Source organism: Dermochelys coriacea, chromosome 2 (assembly GCF_009764565.3).
Source record: "Dermochelys coriacea isolate rDerCor1 chromosome 2, rDerCor1.pri.v4, whole genome shotgun sequence".
Lineage (NCBI taxonomy): Eukaryota > Metazoa > Chordata > Testudines > Dermochelyidae > Dermochelys > Dermochelys coriacea.
The window spans coordinates 24,893,639-24,906,919 of NC_050069.1; the positions used below are offsets into that span (position 1 = coordinate 24,893,639).

General features: G+C 41.7%; 1 protein-coding gene across 2 annotated transcripts in view; it reads left to right on the forward strand.

The window, feature by feature from the left end:
* Positions 1-13,281, forward strand: part of SNTB1 (syntrophin beta 1) — a 178,864-nt gene that overhangs the window by 90,510 nt on the left and 75,073 nt on the right. For both annotated transcript variants that reach the window (XM_038392301.2, XM_038392302.2), the window contains exon 3: positions 9,707-9,914. In XM_038392301.2, the coding sequence (XP_038248229.1) occupies positions 9,707-9,914 (208 nt within the window). The remainder of the gene's footprint in view (positions 1-9,706; positions 9,915-13,281) is intronic.

A 13,281-nucleotide genomic window follows, 5' to 3' on the forward strand; every position in this document is an offset into this window, starting at 1 on the left:
ATGATGTGACCATATCATTAGCCCCATTTTATAGATGTTGGAACTGAGGCACAGAAAAGTGAAATTACTTGCCACAAGTCGTAGCATGTCAGTGGCAGAGCTGATTCCCAGGCTACTGCTCTTTCCACTGGTCTGTGTTGCCAGGAATTGAACCCTAGGGAATTTTATGATTTTTCTTTCAGATGTTCCTTTCTTCTTCTTGCTTATTTAACCTTTTTGCACACCCCATTACTGATCTCTTTGTGAAGGCACTTGTCCTTTCACCTTAAGAGTGTAAAATTAAAAGAATTGGAGTGTGCTTTTATAGTAATCTCTTTATGGCAGGCAGTTGACTAATAAGACAGTCTTCTTGGAGACTGTATCTCATTCTTCCGCTTTCCTCAGCTGTTTTATGGATGGATCTGGAGTCCTGCTCTTCACCCCACTGTCTTGTGACATTCCTGCCTGATTTATCTTAATTGGGGCCCTGTTTGGGGACCCACCACAGAATTCATCTAACTCCCGTGGAGCCAGTGGAAGTTATATGCGTGCTCTAGCATGAGATTCTGTCCCATGTCTCTACGATTTTCCTCAAATAAAGTGATCATGCTCTGTACTGTATAGTAGTTACAGTCACACTTCACTTAGTGAAGATTCACCACAAACAGCAGACACTGTATTCTGTGAACTTGACAATTGTTTTAGGATCGCTGTAACTTCTGTGGGAGATTTTTAAAGTATTTTTTCGTCAAAACACATATATTTCCCCCTCTATTGACAGCTAGTTGCTTCAAGGAGCTGTGCTCTAGGTTCTCACCCCAAACACATATGGAAGGCAACGTGAACTGGCTTTGTAGATCAGAAAGTTTTAAAGGTGCTTCGGTCCAGAGTGCAAGCAAGATCCTGCAGTGTCTCTGATTTTTGTTCTGTGATGTGACACTAAACTCACTGTGACAAATTATTTCCACTGTCCCTTGGTTTTTCAAGTAACGGACCTCCCCTGTATCTGAAACAATTTGGTTCAATTGTTCAGTACTTAAACCAGTTACCCATATTAATGAGGGTTGGACTGGATATCACTGTCTCAGCATTCAGCACTACTATGATTAGAGCATGAAAAAGAAATATGAGAACATGAGAAGGGAAGGAAAGAGTTTTGTGCATAGGGGAAAAAATTGCTTAATGTCTGTAGATATTTTTTTTAAAAAAATTGATGTCTTTCATTACTCGCTCTAGATAAAGAAAATGGTTAGTTTGGATTTGTAAATCAGTCAGTGTCAGCACATGTTTTTATTGCAGGGCCAAATTCTACCCTTGTTGGGCATCTCAGTCCAGTCCAGTCCCCAATTAACAGGTATCTTACATCATACAAATCCTCAACTTAACTAGCATTAGTTGCAAGTCAGCAAGAAACTTAAATACTGAGCACAGTTGGCATTCTTGTGACAGTCATGGAACCACAGAGTTTTCAGACGGAAAAGGCCTAGATTATCTCACCCTATAACATTGTTCTGGTCCACATTTAATTATGTCAGGTAATGAGGCTTCCACGACCTTCCCTAGGAAATTATTCCACTGTCTAATAGGTTGGACTTTTGGGACTTTTCCCCTGAAATGAAACCTAAATTTTCCATTTCTTAATTTCAACAACTTATTCCTAGTTAAATCCCCTGATACCAGAGCTGGAATTGAACTGGCACAACCCTAACAGCACTTGTTGCCCATGGAGCCACCTGGGAAGTCAGAGGGAAACACCATATGTTGTAGGAGTGGGATCGGGACTGACATCTTGGGACATTCTGGCCTTCTTTATATTGGAGAAATGCACCAAAATATTCCCACTGATCCAAGCAGGCTGAACAAGGGTAACTGAGAAAAGAAGTTGCCCTAATGATCAAATGCTGTGCTGACTGTATACCCCACAGAAATCTGGAATCAGTGGGAGTAATTCTGTTCTCAGTTGCAGTGGTGTAAATCCAGAGTAGTTCTGCTGACTTCAGGAAGTCTATTGATTCTACTCATCGTTAATTGTAATGAAGTTATCAATCCCTTTAATTTGAGTAACAGACTCCTGAATCTGATCCATGAGAGAGTGTACAGGATGTAAATCTGTGCAAAATTTGACCCTAAGCTGATATGGGAGGGGAAAATCCTCAAGTGATTTGACAAAAGGTGGTTCTTACAAAACAAACACTCTTTTCCACTGAGATCTTATCAAATATGTGATTAATATAGTATATTGGATATTTCTCTTAGATATCTGCCCCTCTATAAAATAAAAGCTCTGGAATTCAGGTGGGAGTGAATGTTCTTCTTATTGCAAGGTTGCAGCATTTAGAGGTTTTGGGTTTTATGTCGAACCCATGTTTTGTAAGTAGGAAAAGGAATGCTGGGAGATATTCCTTGTCTCACTGGAACTCTGCAAGAGAGAGAAAATTACTCTTTTATTATAAGGTTTGCCAAATGATCTCTGAGAAAATGTGATATCATTCATATGCATTGCCAATCTGGAGAGAGACCGCACATCTTGGCAACCATCTAGAGCTAACATATAATTCCTTTGGGTTGGTATGGGCTTTATCAGAAATAGTTCCATATGCAGTATTTACATAACTGTGGTGGAGTGTGAGAGTAAACACAGCTGTGGCATTGCCCTAAATATTTCTATTCAATGGGGAATTAAAAGAGAACTTTATCATCGAACTGCAGATAGACATAATTGAGCAGGCGGTGGCCAGTTCAGCCAGAGAGCCAATTAGAGCTACAAAGACTGGACTGCCGGAAACATTTGAGCACTTTAGAGTTTGAGTTTACTAAGGTCATCAATATTTCTTGCTTTCCAGAAAATATGGAAATACCATGAGTCAGCAAATAGCTGTTAACATAGACCATTTCCCAATAGGATTTGTGAATGTATCAAGTACACACTGTAAGAGACAAGGAGGGTTAGGCAGTGAAGTTATAACGCCTTTGACCTCTGAGCACCATAGAATTGACTTGGTAACGGCTCTATGAGGGAAACTTGCATAATGACTAGAGCTGGGTGGAATTTTCAGACAACATTTTTTTCACTGGAAAAAAGCACATCTGAGTCGACAGAAACATTTTGCAAATTCATGTCTGTTTTGGCTCCTTGTTTTTTGGTCAAAATGAAAAAACTTCAGAAATATTGAAGTGAATTGTTTTGTTTTTTCAGGCTAAGTTCACAAGGGGATTTAGGCACCATTCAGAAAGGAGGAGGAGGAGGAGGTGGGTGGGGTGACCTTATAAACTTTAGCCCAGTGGTTAGAGCACTCACCTGGGATGTGGGAGACCCAGGCTTGAATTCCCATTCTGGAGCAAGGACTTGAACCCAGGTGAGTGCCCTAACCCCAGAGCTATTGGCTGCTTTGGGATGGGTCTCAATGTCTCCTGCTGAAGTGGTTGCACTTTGCATAATCATAGAATCATAGAGCTGGAAGGGACCTTGAGAAGTTGTCCAATCCCCTGTACTCATGGCAGGACTAAGTGTTATCAAGACCGTTCCTGAGAGGTGTTCGTCTAACCTGCTCTTAAAAATCTCCAAAGATGGAGATTCCACAACCTCTCTAGGCAGTTTATTCCAGTGCTTAACCACCCTGACAGGAAGTTTTTCCTAATGTCTAACCTAAACCTCCCTGCTGCAATTTAAGCCCATTGCTTCTTGTCCAGTCCTTGGAGATTAAGAAAAAACAATTTTTCTCCCTCCTCCTTGTAACAACCTTACATGTAATTGAAAACTGCTATGTCCCCTCTGTCTTGTCTTTTCCAGACTAAACAAACCCAATATTTTTCAATCTTCCCTCAGAGGTCATATTTTCTAGACCTTTAATCATTTTTGTTGCTCTTCTCTGGACTTTCTCCAATCTGTCCATATCTTTCCTGAAATGTGGTGCCCAGAACTTGACACAATACTCCAGTTGAGGCCTAGTCAGCACGGAGTAGACCGGAAGAATTACTTCTCGTGTCTGGCTTACAACGCTCCTGCTAATATATCCCAGAATGTTGTTCGCTTTTTTTGCAACTATGTTACACTGTTGACTCATATTTAGCTTGTGATCCACTATGACCCTCAGATCCCTTTCCACAGTACTCCTTCCTAGGAAGTCATTTCCCATTTTGTATGTGTGCAACTGATTGTTCCTTCCTAAATGGAGTACTTTGCATTTGTCCTCATTAAATTTCATCCTGTTTACTTCAGACCATTTCTCCAGTTTGTCCAGATCATTTTGAATTGTAATCCTATCCTCCAAAGCACTTGCAACCTCTCCCAACTTGGTATCGTGTTATAAGTGTACTCTCTATCATTGATGAAGATATTGCACAGAACCGTAAGCAGAACTGATCCCTGCGGGACCCCACTTGTTATGCCCTTGCAGCATGACTGTGAACCACTGATAACTACTCTCTGGGAATGGTTTTCCAGCCAGTTTTGCATCCACCTTATAGTAGTTCCAGCTAGGTTGCATTTTCCTAGTTTGTTTATGAGCAGGTTATGCGAGACAGTATCAAAAGCTTTACTAATGTCAAGATGTATCACGTGTACCACTTACCCGCTATCCACAAGGTTTGTTACCCTATCAAAGAAAGCTATCAGGTTGGTTTGACATGATTTGTTCTTGACAAATCCATGCTGACTGTTACTTATTACCTTATTTTCTTCTAAATGTTTGCAAATTGATTTGTTAATTATTTACTCCATTATCTTTCCAAATACAGAAGTTAAGCTGACTGGTCTGTAATTCCCCAGGTTGTCCGTATTTCCCTTTTTATAGATTGGATAATACTTGAACAGTCATTGGGTCAGAGCGAGAACAACACTAATCTGGTGAGTAGGGCATCCACATGGAAAGAAGAACACTTGGGTTTCAGTCACTGCTCCAGAGCAGTGTTTCAAACCTAGGTCTTTCACATCCCAGGGGAATGCCCTAACCACTGGGCTAAAAGTTATTGGGGTTATCCTCCTTTTCCTGGTTGTTAGTTTGGGGTTTTTTTTTTTGAGTAAGGGCTTAGGTACCTAGCGGCAGGAGAGGATATAGGGTTGTAAACCTCCCCTCCTCTATGAATGTAACCCCTCATATTCTTTGCTTTAAAAAAACAAGGGTTAAAAATGCACAGAAACTAAATGATTTTTTCTGACTTGCTGAAAATTCAGAAAAAATATCAGTTTTGCTTCAATCCAACGTATTTTATTTTTATTTTATTTTATTTTATTTTTGGAACTTCCAGCAAATAAAAAAAAAGTCAGTTATTTATACAGCTCTTATAATGACCCTCATTCAGGCTAGTTGCAAGATTTGGTCTCTGGACTTTCAGCATAAAATCATGAGTCCCTGCTGATTGAGCAAAAGGAGTAAATAGTTGGTAGCGATAGTAGACTCTTATCTTATGTGAACTGGCCACAGGGGGGGAGTGGGGGACTAAACTTGTGTTGTTACTTACCATGCAGAATCATTTCCATGGATAGAAGGGTTCAGTTGTCATCACTGTCAACACATCATCTTTCCTCAGTTCTGAAATCACTTTAAAAAGCACAGTATATGTTGTTTCATCTTCCTGTCATGTGGTGAAGAGTAATGTAGCCATTTGCAGTTGTTAGTACATCACCATCAAGCTTTGGTGTCTGACAGGCAATTTACAAGAAACCGGGTGTAATCACCTTTCCTAAAAATAACCCCTATCAAAAAATCATTCACAGATGATACTTTGCAAATGTTTCTATTAAATGATGCCAAATTGTAACAGCATTTGATTATTTTGGTTCAATTAAAGGAATTATTGGGGATAAACCCTCTAAATGCTCATGATGGTTAGGATATAAAGAACTAAATTGATGTCTTTTGCCAAGAAACTGAAGGAATCTATTTATATGTGGTTGTATTTGCATCTTGACACAGCTGATGGGAGGGAAAAGGAAGATAGCTATTTTAGACATACACTTTAAAGAGATGCAGTCAAGGAAAATACACCCGGGGGGGGGGCAAACATAGCAAATTATATGTTTGTGTGTTTAAAATACCTATTCATTAAAGTGACAGATATCATTCAGGCTGCTAATTCAAAATGGCACGGATTCATATTATCATTTGGAAGTTCTTTAGCCATGGAGAATTTATTTTTAAACCAAACATTGCTGCAAATTAACTTAAAAAGAACCAAACACAAACTTGCCGTAAATTTCATTGTAACTGAAAACAGTTTCCCATTACAGTGCTTGCACAATGTTTTGTATTTTTGCACAGTACATTTGGGGATTCTTTTAAAGATTTTGTACTGTAACATTTTTGCAAAGAGCATTGTTTCACAAGATCAAGCTGAACATTAACTTTTGTTACAAGGAGCGCTATACAAGTCTTGTTCCAACATAATACTTCTCCTTAGAAGAATTATTAAAATGGAGGACAGTGTGGCCTAGTGGCGAGAGCACTGGATTCTGTTCCCAGATTTGTCAGCGGCCTGCTGGGGGGTGATGGGCAAATCACATCAGCTCTCTGTGCCTCAGTTCCTTCGTCAATCTGTGAAATGGGGATAATAATACTTTGTAAAGTGCTTTGAAATGTACTGATGAAAAGCACTATACAAGAGCTAAATATTATTTAATATCTAAGTCTCAGTAGAGCCAGATTTTGTTCCTATTGACCTCAGTGGGATATAGCACATGGATATCAGGAGATTTGGATTAAAAGAAGAAAACAGTTTACAATAGTTATAAACCCACTAGACATGAATGGATAAAGTGATAACCAAAGTCTGTCTGTCTTCATGATCAGATGAGTGAATTTGCAAAAGTGTCATTTTCTTAACAGATCTGCATGCTTTGGCCAAGATTATTAAAATAGGAATAACGTTAGGGTCCAAAATATATATATTTAGGAATTTTAAATAAGTGGCTTGATTTTTTTCAAAAGTGCTGAGCTCCCAACAGCTCCTGTAGGAGTGAATGGGTGCTCAACACTGTTGAAAAGAAAAGTATTTAGGTACCTAAAATACTGATTTGGGAACCTAACTTTAGTCTCCTGTGTTTGAAAATCTTGGCATTTAGAATGGGATCTGCTGACTTCAGTGACATCCTGTGACATTCTGTTCTTGCCACTCAGAATTGTAAGCCATTGCATTTCATTCTTGCTGAGACAGAGAGGTGTGCTTTGCTGGAGATTAGATTCCTCCCCCCCCACCCCCCGGCCCCAAACGGGTCTGTCTTCCTCACCAGCAAACTCCTCGAGACTCTGCCAGTTTAAACCTTGCCTTGCAGGTAAGGATCAGTGAACCCGAGTTCCCCAGAGATATGTCTCTGCAGTGTCCATTCCCTCTCACTGTAACACTCACAGAAATTAAGTTCACTGCCTCCAAAGACAGTGTGCGCTCCAGCTGATTAGGTTAGCTGAAGACTTGCACGTACTTCAGTATAAAACAGCACTGAAATGGTTTATAGTAAAACTAGAATAAGTTTATTAAATAAAAAACAGCGATTTAAGTGATACTAAGGAAGAGAAAAAGAGACAGGTTACAAACAAAACAAAACATGGTTTCTAGTGACTAAATCTTAATTTTAACAAGTTACAGTCTTTGCCTAAGTAGTTTTCTTTCTTATATGAAGTTACGATCTCTAGCTCTCCACGCTAGGGGATCCAACTTTCAGAGGGTACTGTACCCTATGTCCCCTAAGTTTTTGCTTCCCTTATATTTCCCAAAGTCCACTGTCTCTGCCTCAAGAGCCAGGAAGGATCCTGGGGTGCAGATTCTGTCCCCTGGCATGATCACTAAACTATCTTCTCCATTGCTTGTTAGCTTGATGGCTATGTTTACCTTGTATGTAAATGTATTTTCATTGTCCTTTGCATGTGACCAAGCCAGTCCGGCAGGTACAACAATATTCCTTCGTCTGGGGCAGGCTGGGTTTATGCACTGCCTCCCAAACACATTTTAAGAACATATTTACAGTACTCTTTATACACAACTCACACATACATCATACAATGATTTTCAACACCTGCATGTCACCAATTTACATATACCTTACATGACACCTTTTAGATACTCATTACCTCGAACACACTGTCATAAAATGTGTCAGGCCTGACATGAATTACAGTATGGTGGGCCCAGTTGGCATTGAGGGGCTTGCAGGATCACACACACCCCTTCTCGTTCTCGCACCCCCAAAAAAGTGTTATGATTGCTGTCAATCCTATAGTGCTAACTCAGCTATGGGAAAGTAAGTTGGATTCTGCTCTGACTTGTACATCAGCAGAATTGTTAACTAAGCTCCAAATTTCAGGATATTCGTAATGATGTATGTATGAGTATTACCGTATTGCCTGGCAGCCCCAAACAAGGAGAGGGGCTCCATTGTACTAGGCACTGTACACATAGAAACAGACTGGCCTTTCACGAAAGAGCTTACAGCAATGAGGTTCAAACCAGGAAGTATGCAGCTTGACTCTCTGATCTCAGGTAATGATGGAATTTAGGTGAGGAAGTCTTATTATTTGTATTATAAACAGCAAATACAATATGGAGTCACAGAGGCAGTAAATATGGATGCCCACAGTGCCCACTCTCTTGTCACAGCTGGGCCACGCTTTAACTTATTTTGGTTCTGATGGGGGGCATAAAAAGTGGCCCACAAAGTTAACTGAAAAATGTGTGTGTGCACACAGTACCCCACCAATCAGTATCTAAGGCCCTGTCCACCCTGGGAGCAGAGCTGTATGAGAGACAGCCCATATTAAAAGCAGTTGTTGCTAGTAATGTTTTTGGCACTGTTCCCATGACCAGCGTGGAGAGGATATTTCTCTTTTGCCAGAAAACTGTGTTAAACTGTACTTTGAAACTACAGGTGGCAACCCACATCAAGGTTTGTGGGGCATGGTTCTCAGGAAAAAGTACCCGTCTACATGCTAGTCAGGGAAACCATAACAGGACGCTGCTAGCAAGAACCATTGTTTTATATGGTTATAGCTAACACATTCCCATTCTGTGTGAACAGGGTCTAAAGGGAGCATTCAGAACGTTTGTTACTTTACTTCCCAGAAAATCTGAATCAGTGCAGGCTGCTGGCTCTGCTTAATGGTGACATCAAACTCACAATGGAATTCTGTTTAAGCCACATTATATATGATCAGGTAATGGGGGGTTTATTTTTTTGTTGCACTGTTCTGGACGGCTTATAATAGGTATATTGATCAATGCAGGAAACTCTGTAATACTGGAAAAAGAAGGGAGTTGGCTAACCCTTATTGATACATTCTAGTCTCCATCAGGGCTTCATGGTGGGCATCATGTCACGAGCATAATGCTTGCTGGGTCATCGCATCAGGCAGGAGGTGATGATCCACAGCAGGCTGGAAATTCATGGGATCTGAAAAACAAGAAGATATCTTTTAAGTAACAAATGAATGTCCCTTCTAACCTAGCCACTCCGCGCTTGGAACTCACACTGAAGTTCCAAGTATGGGACAGGGTCTAGTCCTGCAAGTCACCTTTAAGGATCAGTATTTCAAAGGAGCAACAACTACTAACCTCACCAGAGTTGAAATCCTTAAGGTGAATACTATTAAATTAAACAACGGTAAAGGTAAGTTTAGTTTAAGACCTTGCTGATGTCCTTTTAACTCAATTGCTTTATTGTAAAACAGCTTAGTATATTTAGTCAATTAGTTACCCCAAGTTTTGGGCAAAAGTAATATTTTCCCTCCCATTTTTCTAGGCTTCTTGAAGTCCATTCCCCTGATGCCAAGCACACTGTGGTTCTAAGGAGTAAGGATTCAGCTACAGCCCAGGCCTGGTTCAATGCTATCCACTCCAGTGTGAGTGACCTTATTCCCAGGGTGATTTCAGAGGTGAAAGACCAGCTGGGTAAAACTGGGATTGCTGGAAGTCGAGAGATTAGGCATCTAGGCTGGCTTGCAGAAAAGGTAATGAACATATTTTCTTTTTCATTTCAAAGCTCTCTGTGTGTCTGGAAGTAGAGGCTGAATCAGATATTTGTTTTTATTTAGCTTTTACAAAGGCCTCTGATTGTGCCTGCTCTGACCTGTGGTATCTTATCTAACTCAGTGGTTCCCAGACTCTCTGCTTCTGCAGACCATTTAGTAACCAGATCCTCTTAGGGGCTTGCCTCCCATCCCAACCCTTCTGTCTCCCACTGCTTGGCTCTCAAATGTTAAAATCTGCAAACACCAGGAAGACCTTTGGTGGTCCATGGGCTGCAGTTTGAGAACCATTGATGTAGTGAGAAGAAAATCCAGGCACGCACAGGAACAGATCCAACATTATTTCAGTACCAGAGCTCCAGAAATCAACTTTATGCTCTAACAGCTTGTGTGCTCTGACTGGTTCCACTAGCAGCGCTGGGTTATTGATTTACAGTGTCCTTAAAAAGACACACGATTTCCTCAGCAGCACGTGTGGTGTATTAGTGCCTCATAATGAGGCCAAGGATGCAAAAAATTTTCAGATACCTTTCCCAGCTCTATCCAAGGTTAGAAAAGCCAGCAAAAGTCCATGATGGTTAGCCCTGCTGTTTATTTTAAGGTGACGCCCACCCTGTAGAGAGCCAGACTGAGGCCTATATACCACATAACATTTTGGGTTGAATTTCACATAATAGAATAGGACCCTTTGTTAGAACTGCTGAACCTCATTAATGAATTTTAATGTTGAAATTTACAGTTGGCAGCTTTGGGCTCGTCAGGGGAGCCTCCCTTTTTCCCACTCATTTTTATAAGCTCTTTGAACACAGAATATGTTTGGCTACTCATTGTTTCTGAATCATCTCCCCGAAGAAGAGGCAAAACACCAATAGTTATTGGGCATGAAAAGTTTTATCATCTGTAAGTATGTAGCCCCATTTTGAAGGCATACACCTCTATGTGCTAAGCCTTGTATTCTTCAGAACAGGAGATTGTCTCCCAATCCTAGTTGAGTGTAGCTGTTCTGCATTAGTACATTTACACACCTGGCAGTGGTATATCGATAGGCTTAAAGTAAATATGCATGTTAAAGATGAGCAGGTTACAAGGTCACTTTAAAGCATCATATTTTGGATGCTCTCAGAATATATTGCAGACCGCCTTTCAAGCATTTGTGATCAACATCACCACATAATAGGATTAAAATAAAGGAGAGTTGTGAAATTGCAGACAGTTCCTTAGCAGTACAGCAGGTGTGCAGTAGAGCACACTGTGGACGTGCTAGCATTTAAATAAAGAAGAGATGAGCACCCATTCTGAAAATACACTGACATTTTATGCCGTGATATTGGCACAAAATAGCTTCCATATTCCACCCTAAAGTGGGGGCTGCATTTCACTGGTGGGCAATTGATTTCTCTTGTGATTGAATCCATTTGTGAATCCTTCAGGATCAAAGGTGCTGTGTAAATGCAGCTTGTTCTTATTCTCATTAAAATGATTACTGAGTGTATATTTTTATAAACTGAATCCAGTGTTTCCTCATTCAGTAAGGAAAAGCATTTGCTGTCTGGCCTCTTCCTCACAGTCACCATATAATCTCCATTACATACGGTCCTCTCGCTTTCTTCATGTTATGTGATGGGGTGTCCACCCTCCACAAGCTCTGGGCAGGTTAATATGGGCCAGGAGGAGCCAGTTTTTTAGATGCTGCACCTTGAGGGGAACCAGGGACTGAGAGGGCCTAATGGTAGATGACGTCCAGCTGAGGGAGGAGCTGGGAGAGCCAGGAGGTGAAAGCAGGAAGAGGTGGCAGGGATGAGGTCTGCAGTCACTTCCTAGAGGGAAAGGGAGTTGACCAGGGACAAGGAGGAGAGTAAGCTGTGGGGTCCAGCCCTGGATTCAGGAGACTTACAAGAATCATAGATATATCAGAGTTGGAAGGGACCTTAGGAGGTCATCTAGTCCAACCCCCTGCTCAAAGCAGGACCAATCCCCAATTTTTGCCCTGGACGGCCCCTTCAAGGATTGAACTCATAACCCTGGATTTAGCCGGCCAACGCTCAAACCACTGAGCTATCCCTCCCCCTCAAGAGACCTAGAGGAGTGAAGTAGCCACGGAGAGCCAAAGAAACTCCAGGGCTAAACCCAGAGTTAGGCAAGAGATAGAGAGGTGGGGTAGGAAGGAGCCGACGGGGGAAGAGCAACGGGATCTGAGACTGAACAGACAGAGATTGCTAGTCGTTAGGTCCCTGGGCTGGAACCCAGAGTAGCAGGTGAGCCCAGGTTCTCTTTCCAGCTGCTGGCAAAGTGGCACAGGACCTGGAGTTGGAACAGAAGACTGCCTGAGACGGCATATGGATAGTTGTCTGATGGGACCTTTCTTGCCCTTGAAGGGAGGGGTCTAACTAGTGACCTTGGCCAGCAGCCAAGTCATGAAGAGAAAGAACCCTGAGTCACAGAGAGAGGTCAGCATGAGTAGCAGATGGAAGGGGGCGCCAGATGGGGCAAGAACTATTTCCCGGATCTAACCGCAAGGAGGTGCGCCTGCAGTGAGCGGAACCCCTTCACATGGCTCAAAATCTTGCATCAAATGTTAGTGTTCATTGTGGACCAGCACCAAAATGGCAACATTTGCATTGACTTTAATAGGGACAGGATTTGGCTGTATGTACTGATTTCTGTATCTTTAGAATGGCTAAAATGAAGAATTAGCATTGATAGATATTAAGAGGTATTGTCTTTGAAAAGTAAACATGCTTTCACACCAACCTATCCACTCAGCTGTGTACAGTAGTAATGGTGAGAAGTCAAAAATCTCCTAACCATTTTATTGTGGGAGCCCATTTAGAGGGGGAAATAAAGGGTATGTACAATATAAAGTAAATCAGCTTGGTTTTATTTTGTCACTGAGATGCAAGCTGCAGATCCCTGGTTGCAGAAAGGTGACTTGGAAGGTGAGGGTGCCAGGGTGCAGGCTTCCTGCAATCCCAGCCAGGAGTTGGTTGGTGAAACCCAGAAAGTGGGAGGTGTCAGGGTACCTGGACAAAGAGCTGAATTCAGCACATTCCCTGGGCACCCGCTGTGGCAGAATTACTCCTGTGGAGTCCTGGTCAGAATTTAAAGCTATTTCCAGCTGGTTAAAGTGCCTTGGGGAGGCCAGCAGCAGCACTATCTATCCTCCCATGAAAGGGAATCCCCCCCTCTGTTTCAACTGCCACTTGTCCATGGGGGGAGGGGGAGGGGAAAGGGAACACAACATGGTGTTCCCACATGATCAAATGAAGCCAATTAGTTACATTATGTGTACCTGACTCATCTCAGTGGTTTTTTTTCTGCTTTCCTTACATTCGTCACAGGTCTGTAAGTT